Source organism: Tupaia chinensis, unplaced genomic scaffold, assembly GCF_000334495.1.
Source record: "Tupaia chinensis unplaced genomic scaffold, TupChi_1.0 Scaffold143705_1, whole genome shotgun sequence".
Lineage (NCBI taxonomy): Eukaryota > Metazoa > Chordata > Mammalia > Scandentia > Tupaiidae > Tupaia > Tupaia belangeri.
This window is the reverse complement of record NW_006203553.1, coordinates 812,094-829,101: the sequence shown is the minus strand read 5'-3', so window position 1 is coordinate 829,101 and position 17,008 is coordinate 812,094. Positions and strand designations below refer to the sequence as shown.

The 17,008-nt window shown below is 49.7% G+C and overlaps 1 protein-coding gene across 13 annotated transcripts in view; it reads left to right on the top strand.

Moving 5' to 3' along the window:
• Positions 1-17,008, top strand: part of TACC1 (transforming acidic coiled-coil containing protein 1) — a 97,019-nt gene that overhangs the window by 66,615 nt on the left and 13,396 nt on the right. For 5 of the 13 annotated variants that reach the window (XM_014582643.2, XM_014582642.2, XM_027766807.1 and 2 more), the window contains 4 exons: positions 6,036-7,122; positions 11,432-11,492; positions 13,056-13,263; positions 16,071-16,123. In XM_014582643.2, coding sequence (XP_014438129.1) covers positions 6,036-7,122; positions 11,432-11,492; positions 13,056-13,263; positions 16,071-16,123 — 1,409 coding nt within the window. Of the gene's footprint in view, positions 1-6,035; positions 7,123-9,865; positions 9,902-11,431; positions 11,493-13,055; positions 13,264-16,070; positions 16,124-17,008 lie in introns of all 13 variants that reach the window. The other 8 variants (XM_027766808.1, XM_027766803.1, XM_006164756.1 and 5 more) reach the window with 5 other exon arrangements.

The window sequence follows — 17,008 nt, the reverse complement described above, 5'->3', positions numbered from 1 at the left end:
GTAGGTAAATATCACTTTAAATAAAATCTTGCATGTGAAAATAACGCTTCTTACCAAGAATGTGTAAGTTTGGAATCTGCGTTTTCCAAATCCATCGTGAGTTTTTAGTAACGGATCCTTCCAGTGCGTCAGTTCCATTTATAGCCAGAATGTCTCAAAGAACAGTGTATTCAGGGCTGGCCCCATGGCCAGTGGTTCAGGGAACTGGGTCCCACGTGGCCAGGCATAGGACTGCCTACCCGAAAGAATAAAGAAGTGGGCAAGGGGTTGCCGTGTGACCACACCCCACCGTCTCCCCGGCATGCACCCTCTGGCAAATTAGAGAGAAAGAGAGCAAGAGCGAGAGGAAGAAAAGGAAAGAGAGACGTATTGGCCAGGCGACATAAAGGATGGGGCGCGAACGCTGTTCTAGACGGCCTGCCATATGCTGCATTACTACATCGGTTAATTCGCTCATATAAAATCCTTTCCTGGATGGAGCCCCGGGGGCCCAGGATCCTCTCTTGCTTGCCAGTGTATGGGCAGGGCTTCCCCCACCCCCACCCCGGGCCCTGAACCTGCGTTTGCTAGGGCTCCGGCGTAAGACTTCACAATACAGCCTTTTGCGTGGGGTGACATTCTACAGAGTGGGACCACCTGTAGCATCACTGAGAGGTGCTGGAGTTTATTAATAATTGTTTAGGTTTATTCATTTATTTCTTGAGAGTGGAAAGACAAGCACCTTCCGTAGAGTCTCGCAGCATGAGCCCCCCGGCTCCTGCTCTGGCCCTTTCCTTCCAGCCAGGCAGTGTCCCGGCACCCGGGTGCACAGAGCCCTGGTCCCCCAGGGGCTCCAGCCTGGCAGTGCTGCATCGCTGCAGCTGGGCTGGGGTTGAATTTCCGCGGACGCACGTGCCAGTTTCTAGAGGGTCAGTCCATTCCCAGTTACTTACGTGTCGCCGTTTTCAGAGCCGCCCTTTACTCTTCATAGTTTTCAGCATTTTAGGGGGTAGGGCCTTCCCCTCAAAGCAGATGTCGTGTGGCTAACATGTAGCAGACTGAGGCGGCACTTCAGCTGTAAAGGCTCAGGAGCAGGGCCGGCCTGTAGCACAGGGGTGAAGGGAGCAGAGCCCACATGCCGGTCCTAGTTTGGGTCTCGGCCCCTGTGGCACGTGTGCACGCGCTCTCAGAATCCTGACGGGACGGGGACGTGGAGGAGAAATCCTGTGGCATGGCCGTGCTCTGCCGGGGAGTGCTTTCCCTCGCTTTCTCTCAGTCCTTCTGGCAAGTGCAGGTGCCTTTCAGCAATTTTTAAAAAAGACTCAAAAGCATTAGTTTTAAAACAATGAGATTTATGGGACTAGCAGTTAGCGTAATGGCTGTGTCACTGGACTCCCATGTAGTCGACCGTGGCTCGAGTCCCGGACCCGCTGGCTTAAACTCACGCCGGGTGTGTGTGCGTGTGTGCCCAAGATCCCGAGGGGAGAATAGAGGAGAAGGGACTGTGGTGTGGCCATCCCCTTGGGGGTGATCTCTCCCTGTCTCTCTGTCTCTGTCTGGCGAGTGCACGTGTCCTATAGCAAAAAAAAAAAAACTCCAAAAAAACAAAAGCAGAACCAAAAAAACAATGAGATTTATGAGATTGAAACATAGACAATATCAAGAATCTAATTAAAATCTAGTTTATTTCAGTAGTGTTTGGGTTACAGGTTAACTGAGCAAACCTTGCCTTATTAAAGTTAGTAGTTACAGTAATAAGTTGTTTTTTTAATTATTTATTTATTACGATTATTATTATTTTTCAATTTGCTATAGGTCATGAGTGCTCACCAGAGAGAGACAGAGAGAAAGAGAGCACTCACCAGAGAGATAGAGAGAGAGAGATAGAGAGACACACAGAGAGAAAGTAAGAAAGTGAGAAAGCAAGCTGCTAAGTCTGGGACTTGAACCACGATTGGCCACATGAGAGTCCAGTGCCTTAACTACCTCACCACCTAACGGTCCTACAAGTAGTAAGTTTTCAAACAATTCGGGCTTATACTCAAGAGTGTGCTTTGAACTAAACTGTTCCGAAAGTCTTCATAAATGAGAACAGAAGGAAATTTGTGTTTTCAAGTTAAGTTACCAGCGATATCTAATGTCTAATTTCTCAGTTTTCTAGATGTGAAATTTGGGGAAGGTACATAAAGTGGTTCCTTGTGAATTTAAATCTCTCTGGTAGGAACTATAACATTAAAATGCTTAAAATTATATTAAAAAATCTTAGATACTCCAGTGGTTCCACCCAGTTGCTGTTTTAAGGCATGTTTCCATCTTGCGTGTTTTCAGATTCTCCAGCGCCGACTGGAGTCTAGCGATTTGATTCCGCTCTGACACCCTACGGTAGTTAGTGCAGGCCCCACAGGTTGAGGGCTCAGTCCCGCAAGACCGCTCCCACGCAGACCCACTCGCCAGCCCGGGTCCGAGGACCGGTTGGCTGTCACGTGGGCGCCCCCAGAGCCCCGCCCTCAGCTCTGCCAGCTCACTGCAATGACTCGGAAAACACGTGACTCACATTTCCCGCTTCGTTAGCAAGGCTGCAGCCAGCGGCGGTCACGCGGAAGAGACGCGCAGCACGCGGTGTGGACGGGTGCAGAACGGCCTTGCCCTCTCTGGTCACACCACTCCCCAGCACGGCAGCGTGGCCCTCAGCCCAGAAGGCCCTGGACCGTGGCGTTCCCTCACGTAGGCATGGCGGCTACTTCACTGGCCATCGGTGCTTGAGCTCAGTTTCTAGTCCCCTCCCGTCTTTGGAGGGGTGGAGGTGGTGCCAGAAGTCCCAGCGCCCTAACCTTGGCCTGGTCTTTGCAGTGGCCACCTTCCATCCTGCAGCCGTGTGGAGGCCCCCAGCCCCAGGCATTAATTTATTATGGGTCACTGGGAGATTCCAAGGCTTTCAGGAGCTCTGCGCCAGGAACAAGGACAGAGGCCAAATACGTGTGGAATCCAAGAGGCTGGCATTAGCACCGAAACGTGGAAGAAGTGATAGCGGTCTACACCTTCGTATACTCAAGACTCGGTTTCATGTCACTGGGCTTCCTTCTAGCTGGGGCTGTGGGCCTGGCAGTCCTGGGCATTTGCAGTCCCGGCTTTTTCAGTGGCGTGCTTGTCTGCCCTTTCCCTCATCGGCACAGCGAAACCATCAACTGTCTGCTCTTTACAGCTCAGATACGTGGACAGAGATGTCTGAACCGCACACGCAAGTGAAGTTTCAGTGCACTCGGAAATGTTCTCATTAACGTTTTGTGCGTAGGCCCCAGATGGCTCTGGGTGCTGCTGCCTGGCAGACTGAGACCACTTGGTAGGCCCAGGTTTGAATCCTGGCCCACCCTAAAAAAAGCCAAGCACAATGATGCATGTGCCTGGTCCCAGCTACTCGGGAGGCTGAGGCAGGGAGACAGAGCAAGACCTCAAAACACAGTCCCCTCCCACACACGCGTCATTTGTGTGGTGCAATGGATTTTTAACATTTTTTGTGAAAAGTTCTAAGACTGTGACAGAGAAAACAGTACAATGAAAACTCTCATATTCCCATCCTAGACCACAGTTATTAGGATTTCACAGTATTTTTCTCTCTCTCTTTTGAAAATGTTTTATTTATCACTTATTTATTTTTTAAGAGAGGTTTTTGCTTTAGGGCGCATCCACTCACCAGAAAGACAGAGAGAGACAGAGGCAGAAAGCAAGAAATCACCCCCCAAGAGGGATGGCCACACCACAATCCATTCTCCTCCATTCTTTCTTGGGATTTTGGGCATGTATCCATATGTACCCAGCATGAGTTAAGCCATGGGGTCCGGGACTCAAACCACAGTTGACTAGGTGGGAGTCCAGCAATGTAACCATTATGCTATCTGTTGGTCCCTGTTTATCATTATATCACTCTTTAATTTTGCCATAGGGCACATGTGCTCACCAGAGAGAGAGAGAGAAAGTGAGAAAGCAGCCCGCCAGGTCTGGGCCTTGAACTGCAGCCATGTGGAGTCCTGTTCGTCAACCAACACACCACCTGCTGGCCCTTGCATTTCTTCTTTAAAACAAATCATTTTGAAGGACTGGCAGGTGGTATGGTGGTCAGGGTCTCTGGACTCTCACATGGCCAACTGCAGTTCAAGTCCTGGACCTGGCAACTTGCTCGCGTGCTCTCTCGCGCGCTCTTTCTCTCTCTCACTGTCCCTCTCTGGTCAAACTGAAATAAATAAATAAATAAAGTTAAATAAAATAATTCTTCAAAAGCTCATTTTGAAATCTGTTAAAGTAAATCTCAGATATCAAGCACTGAGAACTTTTAAAAAACAGTAGTAGTAATAGTTAAACATGTATTTAAGAACTAAGTTGAAATTGGACATTTGCAAAGCGTTGTTTGTAAGTAAATCGGGAGGGAGTCATGAGGAAGCCGTGAGTACTTTAAAACCTACCTCAGCGATGCGCAGGTCTTTGGGCCCGTGGTAGGACTAGAGGGTCATCTCTGAGTACCCTTTAAAATCTCAGGATACTGTGATAAAAACAGTGAACTCCTCCTCACTGCTCCCCCATTGTTATCTCAGACATCAGGGCGGGAACGCACACAGTTGGCACCTTAAAGGACTTCTCTTGGGCCGGCGAGTGGCATGATGGTTAAGGTGCTGGATCCCGTGTGGCCGACTGCCGCTGGAGTCCCAGACCCAGCAGCCTGGAAGACACTCCAGGACGTGTGTGTATGCCAAGCCCCAAGAGGAGAAGGGACTGCAGCACGGCCATCCCCACTCCTCACTTCCCTCCTTCTGTCTCTCTCTGGCAAGCACACCCAACCTATGGCAAAAAAAAAAAAAGTAAATAAAATTAAAGAATAAAGCAGTTCTCTAATTTGTCCTGTCCTAATGGTTGCTGCTTCTCTCCTAGTGAGACCTCAGTTAAAAAGGATTTTTGTTTTTCACAAGTGATTAAGAGAATTCCTGGCCTAGCTTAGAGACAGAGGTTCTGAAGATTTGTGTCTTAGTAAAATGGAGGTCATTTGCTTTTTTTTTTGTTTTTTTTTTTTTTAATTTGCTATAGGGCAAGTGTGCTTGCTGGAGAGAGAGAGAGAGAGAGAGAGACAGACAGACAGAGAGAATGAGAAAGCACCGCCCTCCCGGGCATGGCCATTTCACACTCCCTTCTCCATCCTCCTCTCAGGATGTGTTGGGAATGCACATGCACATGCCCTGCGTGTTTTTCGAGCTGCTGGGTCTAGTCCTCCAACCTCTCTGCCAGCCATGGCGGATCTAGCTGCCTTAATCACACCACCTAACTGGGCCAGGGCTGTTTGTTTTCAAAGCCATTACTGCATCTGCTTTTCTTTCCTTCCCTTTCCGTTTTTCCCCTTTCCTTTTCTTTCTTTCTTTTATTTTTGGTGTGGGGAGATTTTTGCTGTAGGCTGTGTGTACTTGCCTGAGAGACAGAGACAGAGAGACAGAAAGTAAGAAATACACCCACCCTAGGGGGGATGACCACGCCGCAAACCTTTCTCCTCTGTTCTCCTCTTGGGATTTTGAGCACTCACTCACGTGCGCCCTGCATGAATTTGAAGCCGCTAGGTCCAGGACTCAGACCACAGTCGACCATGTGGGTGGTCCAGCGCCCTGACCACTAAGCCACCTGCTAGCCCTATATCTACTTTTGAAAATTTGCTTTTTGGCACACTGAACCAGAGGCGACCCACTTCCCCAAGACCTGGCGGCGATTTAACCTCTCTGTGGGAGGGCAGGTTCTTTATGCCCAGTTCAAATGGGAAGCGCAGATCGGGCTTCCGAGTAAGTCCGCTGATTGTCACACTCGCGTACACACACCCACGCAAGCACAGGACAGGCGAATATGCCGTCCGCACGGAAAAGGGAGGCAGGACGCATAGCACACGGAGCTAGGAGCAAGCCCAACTCTAGGATTCACGGTACGAATGTCTAGCTGGGTCTGGGAGACCAGGCCCCTCAAAGTGGTAGAGCATGTTTACTGAGGCTGAAGGACAAGCCTTTAACGGTGGCTTTTGTGTTTTGTTTTAGAACCACGAGAAGCTGAGGAACAGCTGGTAGCAGAAGTGGTTGAAAAGCATTCTTCTGAGACTCATGCGAGACCCCCGAAAAGCGAGGTTCCCCAGAAGGCCGTTGACGTCCACCCCGTGAAGAACTTCAGAGAGGAACCTGAACACGACATTAGCAAAATTTCAATAGTGAGGCCCTTCTCAATCGAAACCAAGACCTCCCTGGGAACAAAAGCAGCGCCCGGCTACGTAGCCGCTGTCTCTGGCAAGGCTGTACCTGCCCTAGAAGCCCTCCGGGAAGAGGCAGTGACAGATGGCAGCGTGGAGGTTGGACCTACAGCCCCCCCAGAAGCTGACCCGAAGGCCGGGAACCCCTGTGCGGAGCCCGTGGCCAGCAGGAGCAAGCTAAGGAAGCCCAAGCCCGTCTCTTTGAGGAAGAAAACGTTCGGGGGTGAGTTCTCGGGACCGGAAACGGCTGAGGAGGGCACGCCTCTCCCCAGGGCATCCGAGCAACTGGGTCGCCATGAATCAGATGAGAACGCACATCCCTCCTTGCTAGGAGGCACTGAGCTCCAGACCCCTACCCTGGACGTGGACGCAGGAACGTCAGGAGCTCTCAGTAGTGACAACAACGACTCGGGGGTGGAGCTGCTGGAAGAGTCCCGGAGCTCACCTCTCAGACTCCAGTCTGATTTCACAGAGGATGTGGAAAGCGTGGAGACCCGGAGAGCCCTTCCGAGGAAACCTGGAGGGAAATCGGGCCCCAGGCTGGCCCCCCAGGTGCAGCAGGAGGGCGTCCGTAAGCCCTCAGGGGTGGAGCAGCCCACAGCCGCAGCCGCAGGGGACCCCCAGTCTCCGGCATCTTCCAAGCCAGGTGCTGGTCCCTGGGATGCGCCCAGCTGTGACCCCTTCGGGAGCCATTCCATTCTGCAGAACTCCCCACCTCTCTCCTCTAAGGGCACCTACCACTTTGACCCAGATAACTCGGACGAATCCATGGATCCCTTTAAACCAAGTACGACCTTACCAAGCGGTGACTTTCCTACCACTGGTAATCATGTTAATGAAATCTTAGAGTCACCCAAGAAGGCGAAGTCGCGTTTAATAACGTGAGTGACCACGGCACTGGGTGTTGTGTTCTGTGTATTCTCTGAGTTGCAGCTGGCTAGCGATTTGAGAGCTGGACTTATCTCTGCGGTGCAGCGGGGCAGGTGCAGCGCCGAGGGCGTTAGACCACAGTCGTCGGCAGTCTGCCACACTCCTGTGTGGAATCGGAAACCAGAGGTTTTCTTTTCCAATTTCTGCCTTATGACCGAATTCTTGGCTTATTCAGCTAAACTCTTTCCTCCCCATCCGGTATACCCTTTAGGGTCCGAGAGGAAAGCAGGCCTGGAATAGGCAGGTGTAGGCTCCACGGTTGTCAGAAGTCCCAGCCCCATGCAGGGCACCATCCTCACATACTCTGTGCGTGTGCAGAAAGCCCACACCTGCACAGTGCCCGTCGAGTGTCGGTAACTTGGAGGGTGGGCCAAGAGGGCCTCGCAGGTCCTTTCACTTAAACCTAAAACCGTGATTTTCGTTGGAAACAAACCCACTGTTGTAAGCTGGCGGTGACTCTTGTCTTCATGTGTATGGTTTCTGGCTCATCATCAAGGAGGTGACTTTCCGATAAGAATCACAAGTATTTTAAGTGATCAGTGTTTCGTGGGTGCCCTTCCTCCTGCCATCTCCTTCCTCCTGGGAAGCCTGGGTGGGGTTTTGCAAGGTCCTTGGAGTGCTCAGAGCGATCCCTCCTGCAGTGTCCCACTCAGGTTTCTAGTTTAACTGTTAAGGATGAGCGTCACACAGCACTTGAAGTCGACGCGTTGGCAGTACATCCCGTTGTGACCCTGTGACATTTTACTAAACCTCAGAGAGGCCAGTGACATGGAGGATGAGCTAGGGAAAGGGAGTAAGAGAGGCGCCGTGTGGCAGTTGTCACTCTAGAGGAGTTGGGGGATGGTTTCCAACCTCACTCTGACTTGAAGACCATGCAGGTCGCATGGTGAATTACACCAGAAAGGAAACGGGATGTCAGGACCAGGAAGCTTTAAACAATGTAGGCATCTACTTTCCGGCAGGCCCCGAATACCTCCCAGAGTGTCCAAGGGGAATAAAATGTCATTGCCAGCTCTTTATCTATTCTTTGACTGTAAATGATTATTAAATGGCTATTGGGAGTATTGAGTTTCCTGCAGTCCTCCTTCGAGGCTTTTGCACTTAGTTACTCAAGTGTAGAAGGCGTGTGCTGGGCACGTCGCTGCCTGGGAACTTCCTCCCCAGATGTGGAATAGTCTCTGTCTGCGAAGGTGGGAGCCTTCCTTTCGGTGGCATGCTGAAGGTGTATAGCCAGTGAGCTCTGCAGGGCCAGATTAAATCTGGTCCCCAGGGGAGAGGGAAGCTTATTCTGCACGATGTTCAGTAGCAAGAGGCACCCTCTCTCCTGACCCCTACCGCCCTCTGCTGGTAGCCTTTTCCTTCTATTCTGGTTGGTCAGACGACCCTCTTGATGTATACCTCATAGATTAAAAAAAGTTCTGTTACATAATCAAAATTCCTGTCTTCATCTTTTTGCAAGAAAAGAGAGCAAGACCTCTTTGGTGACCCTGGGGTTTGAGTTAGCAAATCCTTGCATGTATGGTAAAGACAGAAAACACATTGGGTTGTCTGGAAAGTCATGGCACATTTTTGCTTAGAAAAACATAGAAATGACAAACTATACACTCAGTGCTGGACCCTCGTGGAGACTTAAGACTTCCACGTGACATTCCGTAAGACACGTATGACCGGCTCCTCAGACTCTGTCTATAAACACCATAAAATGACGGGATTTCTCAGGCCAAATAGGATAAGTTACGTGAAGTCATGTTAAGCTTTAGTGACACACGCCTATGGAAAAGATAACCAGCTAGACTCGTATTTTTGGGCCAGATTAAATCTGGTCCCCAGGGGAGAGGGAAGCTTATTCTGCACGATGTTCAGTAGCAAGAGGCACCCTCTCTCCTGACCCCTACCGCCCTCTGCTGGTAGCCTTTTCCTTCTATTCTGGTTGGTCAGACGACCCTCTTGATGTATACCTCATAGATTAAAAAAAGTTCTGTTACATAATCAAAATTCCTGTCTTCATCTTTTTGCAAGAAAAGAGAGCAAGACCTCTTTGGTGACCCTGGGGTTTGAGTTAGCAAATCCTTGCATGTATGGTAAAGACAGAAAACACATTGGGTTGTCTGGAAAGTCATGGCACATTTTTGCTTAGAAAAACATAGAAATGACAAACTATACACTCAGTGCTGGACCCTCGTGGAGACTTAAGACTTCCACGTGACATTCCGTAAGACACGTATGACCGGCTCCTCAGACTCTGTCTATAAACACCATAAAATGACGGGATTTCTCAGGCCAAATAGGATAAGTTACGTGAAGTCATGTTAAGCTTTAGTGACACACGCCTATGGAAAAGATAACCAGCTAGACTCGTATTTTTCTAATCTGCTGCCTCTGATCTGCATGAGTAGACATTTAAGAGCAGATGCGCATCATCTTCATACGTTTATAAATATTTGGAAATTCGCTTTGCATTGATAAATTCGAACGTGTGGCGTTCCTGGCTATTTCTATCACTCTTCCTCTTAGAGCTTGGTCTCGTAAATTACTCACCAGCGATGACCTTCATGAACTAGTGTCTCACGTCTTAGAAGGAGCCGGGCAGCTTTGACATCTGCCAGACTAGAGACAAATACTCCAGTCTTTACATGATTTTTTTTTCTCCATCTGTCTGTCTCTTTCCTGTCTCTGGTTTTGTTGGTGCATCAGGACTACTGAGCAAGTGAAATTTCTCTGTTTTCTGTTGTAAGTACTCTCGCCGTCGTCTCTGTGTGTCCCTGGGACTGTTGGCAGTTTTCTGTCCCACCCCTTCCCGCCGTCTTTCCATGGCATGTGGGCTTCTGTTTCTGAGTTTGATCTGATTTTTATTTTATTTTGCATTTCATTTGCCACTTCACGGTCAGCTTAGCCTTGCCATCGCCTGTACCTAAAGGAGTGGGCGTCAGCCTCCCCTCTTAGGTGCCAGAGCTTGCGCTCCCTGGCTTGGCACGCGTCACGTGGTGCTTGGACGATACCGAGAGCTGGCTTGGCCCCGAGACTGGTCCGAGGTGCTGCTCTGCTGTGTAATGCTGGAAAAAACTGACTTGTTCCATAGGGTTTGTTTGATGGGGTAAGGCTGCTGGAGCTGCTGGAAGGTTTGCTGAGTCAGTCGAGTACGGTGGCCGAAGTGGCACGTAGTGAGAGCGTTAGGGAGAGCGGCCACGAGCTGGTAACCACGCATTCTGGTAACTTATACGCTTGTCTTTCTGATTTTTCCCCAAAAGAAAAAAAAACTTGCAAATTATTTTTTTCTTTTGGTCAGAGTGGTGTTTTTATTGAAAATGTTTTAAGCTCATTAAAACAGAAGCGAATCTGAATCAGTCCTAGGATCCCAAGTCATATGCTGTCTGAAAAGGACAGGTGACCTAAGCTTCCCCGCTTCCGGGCTTCACATGGTCTGGGGTACCCACCTTCCCTCTTACTCCATAAGTAGGAATGAGCGCTCACTCAGGCATTTTATACGCTTGTCTTTCTGATTTTTCCCCAAAAGAAAAAAAAAACTTGCAAATTATTTTTTTCTTTTGGTCAGAGTGGTGTTTTTATTGAAAATGTTTTAAGCTCATTAAAACAGAAGCGAATCTGAATCAGTCCTAGGATCCCAAGTCATATGCTGTCTGAAAAGGACAGGTGACACCTAAGCTTCCCCGCTTCCGGGCTTCACATGGTCTGGGGTACCCACCTTCCCTCTTACTCCATAAGTAGGAATGAGCGCTCACTCAGGCATTCTCATTTTCACACCTCCTGTGACTGCGGCTCTTCTCTGTCGGCACGTGAGTCTAGGCTGGAGCTGTCTAGGAAGGCTTCTTTAGTCCAATAAAGGATTTTTAAAGACTGTGGCCCAGTGTGATGATTTTTCCAATGAACGTCAAAGCCAAGCGAGTAAGGATCAGAAAGCCCGAATGTGTCTAGCTGCGAAGGCTGTGCTGTCTGAAAGGCTTTCAGTGGTGTGGAATGGACATCCGTGAGGGTCAGAGTGCAGGTGCTTGACTACGCACAGAAGCCAGCAAGGTGGTCCTTGCAGGGAGCGAGCCCAGCTGGTGTTCTTCGCGTGCCCTGCGTCCTGGGAGGCCATTCAGACACGTAAAAGGCGTCCGCGTCTCGGACATGCAGAGGGATGGTCTGCGTGGTGCCGTGTGCTTTGGCTTCTGTCTGCACACACCGCTTTCTGCTCCATCCCACGCTTCAGAGTCCCCACGGCGATTCCAAACTGGCCTGTTGTGTCTGTTCTCTTTCCAGGAGTGGCTGTAAGGTGAAGAAGTATGAAACTCCGCCTCTCACCTCGGATGCGTGTTCTCAGGTAGGTCTCCACGCCTTCCCCGGGGTCTCAGACTGGAGGGTTGGTGGGCAGTGCTTGCCTCCCTGAGGATAGTTTGCAGAGGCTTCTCAAGGGGTGTCTGTCTCCGCTTTCAGGAAGCCAGTTCTAGGTCCTTCATACCCTAAAATCATCTGTCTAGGTCCCTGAAGACAAAGGAATCCTTTTACACTGACCCTGTTCCCACTTTTTTTGGGGTAAAATACCTTCTTCTTAAGAATCATTTCTGGTTTCATTATTATTATTATTTTAAACTTGGGCGGGTAAGTGAGAAAACAAGCCGCCAGATCCCTAACTCAAACCGCAGTCACCCCTGTGGGGTCCAGCATCCTAACCAGCATGCTACCTGCTGACCCCAAGGGGGTTAAATTTCTATTCTGAAACTTGGAAAGATGCATCACCACAGGCTGGGAGAACCTCTGGAGACCAAACATAGGACGACTGAGCTGTTGGTACAGGCGCCAAGAAGGCAATTGCCTGATAAACGGATAGCAATGTTTCTTATAATCAGATGGTGTTCCAGTGCATTGCTTTCATTCAAAAGAGGACCTGAGTCGTCAGCTGATCAATAAAAATAATTTTTGAAGAGAACATGCTTTTGACATATAAATTCTTTGAAAGGGGTTCGGGACCAGCAGTTGGTGTAAAGGCTATGTTGCTGGACTCCCATGTAGTCGATTGCGGTTCGAGTCCCGGACCCGGTGGCTTAAACTCACACTGGGCGTGTGTGTGTGCCCAAGATCCTGAGAGGAGAATGGAGGAGAAGGGATTGCAGCATGGCCGTCCCCCGTAGGGGGTGATTTCTCGCTTTCTGTCTGTCTCTCTGGCAATTGCGGTTTGAGTCCCGGACCCGGTGGCTTAAACTCACGCTGGGCGTGTGTGCGTGCCCAAGATCCTGAGAGGAGAATGGAGGAGAAGGGATTGCAGCATGGCCGTCCCCCGTAGGGGTGATTTCTCGCTTTCTGTCTCTCTCTCTGGCAAGCACATGCACCCTATAGCAAAAACCTCTCTAAAAAAATTCTTTGAAAGAGGTTCAAAGGACTCAGAGGCATTTCTGCTTCAAAACTTCCTTCTTTTCATTTGCTTGTTTACATGAGTCAGGGTTCTTATTGGTTAGCATTATAAAAATGGAAACCATTGTTTTATTCTAGCACTAAGTAGTACCTGTCCGTGACCATATGAACTCATTGAGAAATACAACTGCAGAGTCACAACCCAGGCCCATCTGATTGCAGTGAGATCCTTCTTTTTCTTATCAAATCTTTAACAGAACTGTGACTGCAGAAATATACTGGTTAATCGAGTGCAATTTAAGTCTCTCTTATCTTGCACAGTTTGGACCAGAAACTTGAAAGTACGTGACTCTAAAGACTTTCAGCATAAGTTTAAACAACTGCAAAATGTGTACCAGCTGGCATATTCTAAGTACTGACCTTGCTCAACGCAGGTCTGTACGGAATTGTGGCCACCGTGTTCCACTCCTGGGAATCGCTTCCCTCCGTGGTTCACCCTCTTAATGGCTAGCGTCTTGTCTGTGATCCTCCGTAGGATGAAGAAGCAGTGATCTCCCAGGTTTCAGACATTTCTAACAGGGATGGCCACGCAACCGACGAGGAGAAACTGGCGTCCACGTCATGTGGTCAGAAATCAGCTGGGGCCGAGGTGAAAGGTGAGCCAGAGGAAGACCTGGAGTACTTTGAATGTTCCAATGTGCCCGTGTCTGCCATAAATCATGCGTTTTCATCCTCAGAAGCAGGTACGGAAGCTTATCTTCACCTTTCTAATATGTATAAGCGTAGAGGTGCCCCGAATGCCAACTCAGGAGGCGCTCAGAGAGACTAGAGGACTGGGCCCCGGGAGGCGAGACTGAGGACTGCTGGGCGTGGACGTCTTTCCCTGGAAGAGACACGGAAGTGCTTACCCAGGCGCTAGGGGCATGGGCTGAGAGCGGCCGGGGCACAGGGACGCTGGTGTGTGAGACTGCTTGAACCCTTCATGATTTTGTATACCTGTGGCCTGTCTACGTCAAACATTGACTTCGGGTATGTAATCAGCCCAGATACCAACGGCTAGCCCATGTGGAGCCTTTCCATGTGCGGGCCTCGTCCCGAGGGCTTTCCAGGCCACCACCCATCATCCGTCCTTGGTGTTGCGCTTTCTCCGTTCTTCGGAGGAACGAGGCACGACGTTAAATAGCCTGGCCAAGGTGACTCAGCCAGTGAGAAGTCAGGGTCTTTTCCTCGCCTCTGTGGTGTCATAGCTGAGACCTCTATGGCAAGTGCCTGATGAACAAGGGAAGGGCGGACACATGTATGGAATACACATCTTGAGTGGCACAGGGGTGTTCCAAAACGGAGACCCCAAGAAGCAGGCCAAACTGTGCTTCGGTGGGCAGTGGTGCAGAGGTGCGGCTGGGAGGTGAAAGGCTGGGTCTGCAGGTAGTGAACCAGAGGGAGCTTAGCCGGCCTGTTGGTTCACATTCTTCTCGTCTTTGAGGATAAGGATGTTCTTTTCCTCCAGGACAGAAAGCACCCCTTGGAATGAGCGTCTTATGACCTATTTTCAGGGGAAGGGCAGAGAATTCTTCATGGCCTGCTTCAGGGGAAAAGGGCAGGGACTCCTTGCTTCTGCTGTTTGCTCCAGTGCCGAAGTTCTCTGCCGTGGGGTAGCATGTTCCAAACCTGACACTAGCTAATGGTAGACCTAGATTTGAACCCAGGCGGTCCGGCCTTTCACTCGCAATGCTAAAGTGTGAAAAGATGATTTTTATTATCATTATATGAGGCTATTAACATTTTTCCTGTCCAAAAAAGATTGAAATTGACCAGTGCCCTGTAAGAGCCTTCTTAATTTTCTTACGAAGAACCTAGACTAACCTGGCCTGAAGCCTCTTACTATGGGACTCTTTAGATCATTCTGGAGCAGAGGCCCCTTCTAAGTCCCAATTTATACCTGCAGCCTTAAACTTTGCTTAGGGAAAGTTGAGAACCATGTTCCTCACTACATTCCACATTATTAAAACAGATCTTTGTAAGCAACATGATTTGTGGGTTCTTATACTTAGCATTTGAAAGTACAATGTGCTGTTGAATCAGGGGAGCAGGGGAGAATCGTACTCTGAGCAAGCTACCCCTCCCACCCCACACCAGGGTCAGCTTTCCGTCTGTCCGATGAACACGCCAGGGTGGCTCCAGAGTTCATCCAAGGCCTCTTTCTGTGTTGACATCTTTCTCACGGGCCTGGTTCACCATCCCCCTGACACCACTTTGTACCAGGTGCTTGGGGCAGTCCCGAGTACTCAGACCTGCATTCGTTTCCTCTGTTTGAAACTGTGTTTTCTGCCATCTCCGGCCCAAACCCTGCCCACCTTGAGGCCCATTTCACATGTTCCGGGCCTCCCAAGCCGTGTGCCCCTGTCACGTCTCCCACCCTCCCCATCCCCAAGCTCTTGGCTGGTGTACTCATTGTAGAAGGCAGCTGTTACAAACTGCTCAAGGCCATCCTCGAACCTCTGAATGATATTCTTCCCACTGGGAGAATCTCCTTTGACAGAGGTTGACACCGGGAGCCATGGCTCTGAGGGCTACCGAGCCGAGCTGAGTCCGTGAAAGGTCGATCTCTGGAAAAGCAGAACTGTTTGGAGCAGCAGGTCCTCTGTAATTGAGCCGTATCTCGGGGGGAGCAGGAGCTTAGGTGGGTCAGAGAGTGCGTCCCGGGACACTTGAGCGTGGCACCGGGTCCTGGTGGGTGGGACGTAGGTAGATGTTCTCCTGGAAGCGAGACTGTCACACGGCGACCGGGAAGGGTCTGGGTGCAGGGCAGGGGGTGAGGCCGAGCTGAGGGACCTGGGCTTGATCTCGAATGTGTGGGGAGGCTTCAGAAGCTTGGGTCCAGGGGAGTGTGGTCACATTTGCGCTCTTAATAATTAATGATTGGCTAGTAGTTAATCCTCCGTATACCGCTATATGGGACACTGCGGCTTTAGAATTCCGTGTGCTTTTTCAAGTGCTGCATTTTCTCCTCTGAGTGCATATTCTGGTTTTTCTAGTCCTCACTGCTGGCGACAGTGGAAGACAGACCTGAGACAGGGAACGTGGTTGAAGGGTGTGGAAAGGATGATGAATTTAGTTTTGCAGGCTTGACATTTAAAGCTCCTTGTCTGATCTACCACATTAATGAATTGAGGGCAACCCCGGTTTGGCATTTACCATTCATTCAGGCTCGGTAATAAAATCACATTCAGCCTTGTGGTTTCCTCTTCCCAAAGTAATCCTGTGACTCGCACAGCCCTCTGCCGAACTTTCAGTGGACACCAGGGGGCAGCCGTGCTGTGTTTTCCACCTGAAGATGAGCATGTCTGGGCAGGGCTGGCCGGCCACCGCCACGGTGGACTCCTCTCCACTGTAGGGCACAGGGTTGACAGTGCCCCGCGCCTTCCGAAGTCTCGGCGTGCTGGTGGTGTGTTCGTAGCTGGGCCGACACTGGGTTTTCAGGAATCTTTGACCAGGAGGAAAAGGAGCTGGCTCCTTGGGGTAACTGTAAAAATGACTTTCTGTGTTGTAGGCGTAGAGAAAGAGCCGTGCCAGAAGATGGAGAAGGACGGATCCGCTGGGCTCGTAAGTTCCTCAGAGGAGGGGTGGAGCTCAGCTTCCCCTCGGCGTTTGTTTCGGATCCCTCGTAAATCTGTTACGTAAAGTCTCGCCCACGGTGGCGATGGGGTACATAGAAGCACAGCACGGCTTCCCAGCGCCAGGAGCCCCTGGTGTGCGGAGCTCTGGACAGTAGCCACCAGCCACCCCGGCTCCCAAGTGTCTGGACCGCAGCTAAGCAAGGGTTCATCCTGCACCTATGAAATGCAGCCAGTTTTTGGAGACTTGGTATTAAAAAAAAAAAACAGGAATATGAAACATCTCAATACCTTTTTATATTAAGTACATGTTGATATGCTTTGGACTTATTGGATTAGCCAAATTATATTCATAAGATTAATTTTATCTGATTTTTTTCTTTTACTTTTTTGTTGTGGCTACTAAGAAATACTTTTTGAAAGAATTATTTACTATTATTTAAAATTTTCTATAGGGCACGTGTGCTCAGCAGTGAAAGACAGAAAGAGAGAGAAATTAAGAAAGCAAGCCCCAGGTCTGGGACTCAAACCATGATCAGCCATGTGGAAGTCTAGCACCTTAAGTACCACGCCACCTCTGGCCTGCTACTAAGAGCTCTTAAATGACATACAGCCTCAGTGTATTTCTGTTGAGCAGTACTGGCAGTAGATACCCGTGCAAACCGACAATACCATGAGGTGAGGGTTGTACTAGAACATGCTGCAGGGGCCGTGGGAGCTGGAGCTGACCCCTCCGTAACCGGTGTTGGGAAGGCTGGATATCAGCCAGCATTAATTTAATATAATTTAAAAAATATTTTTAACTGGTTTTAGACTTATAAAAATAGCACAATCCCTGTCTACCTTTCACCCATATCCCTCAGATATTAGCATT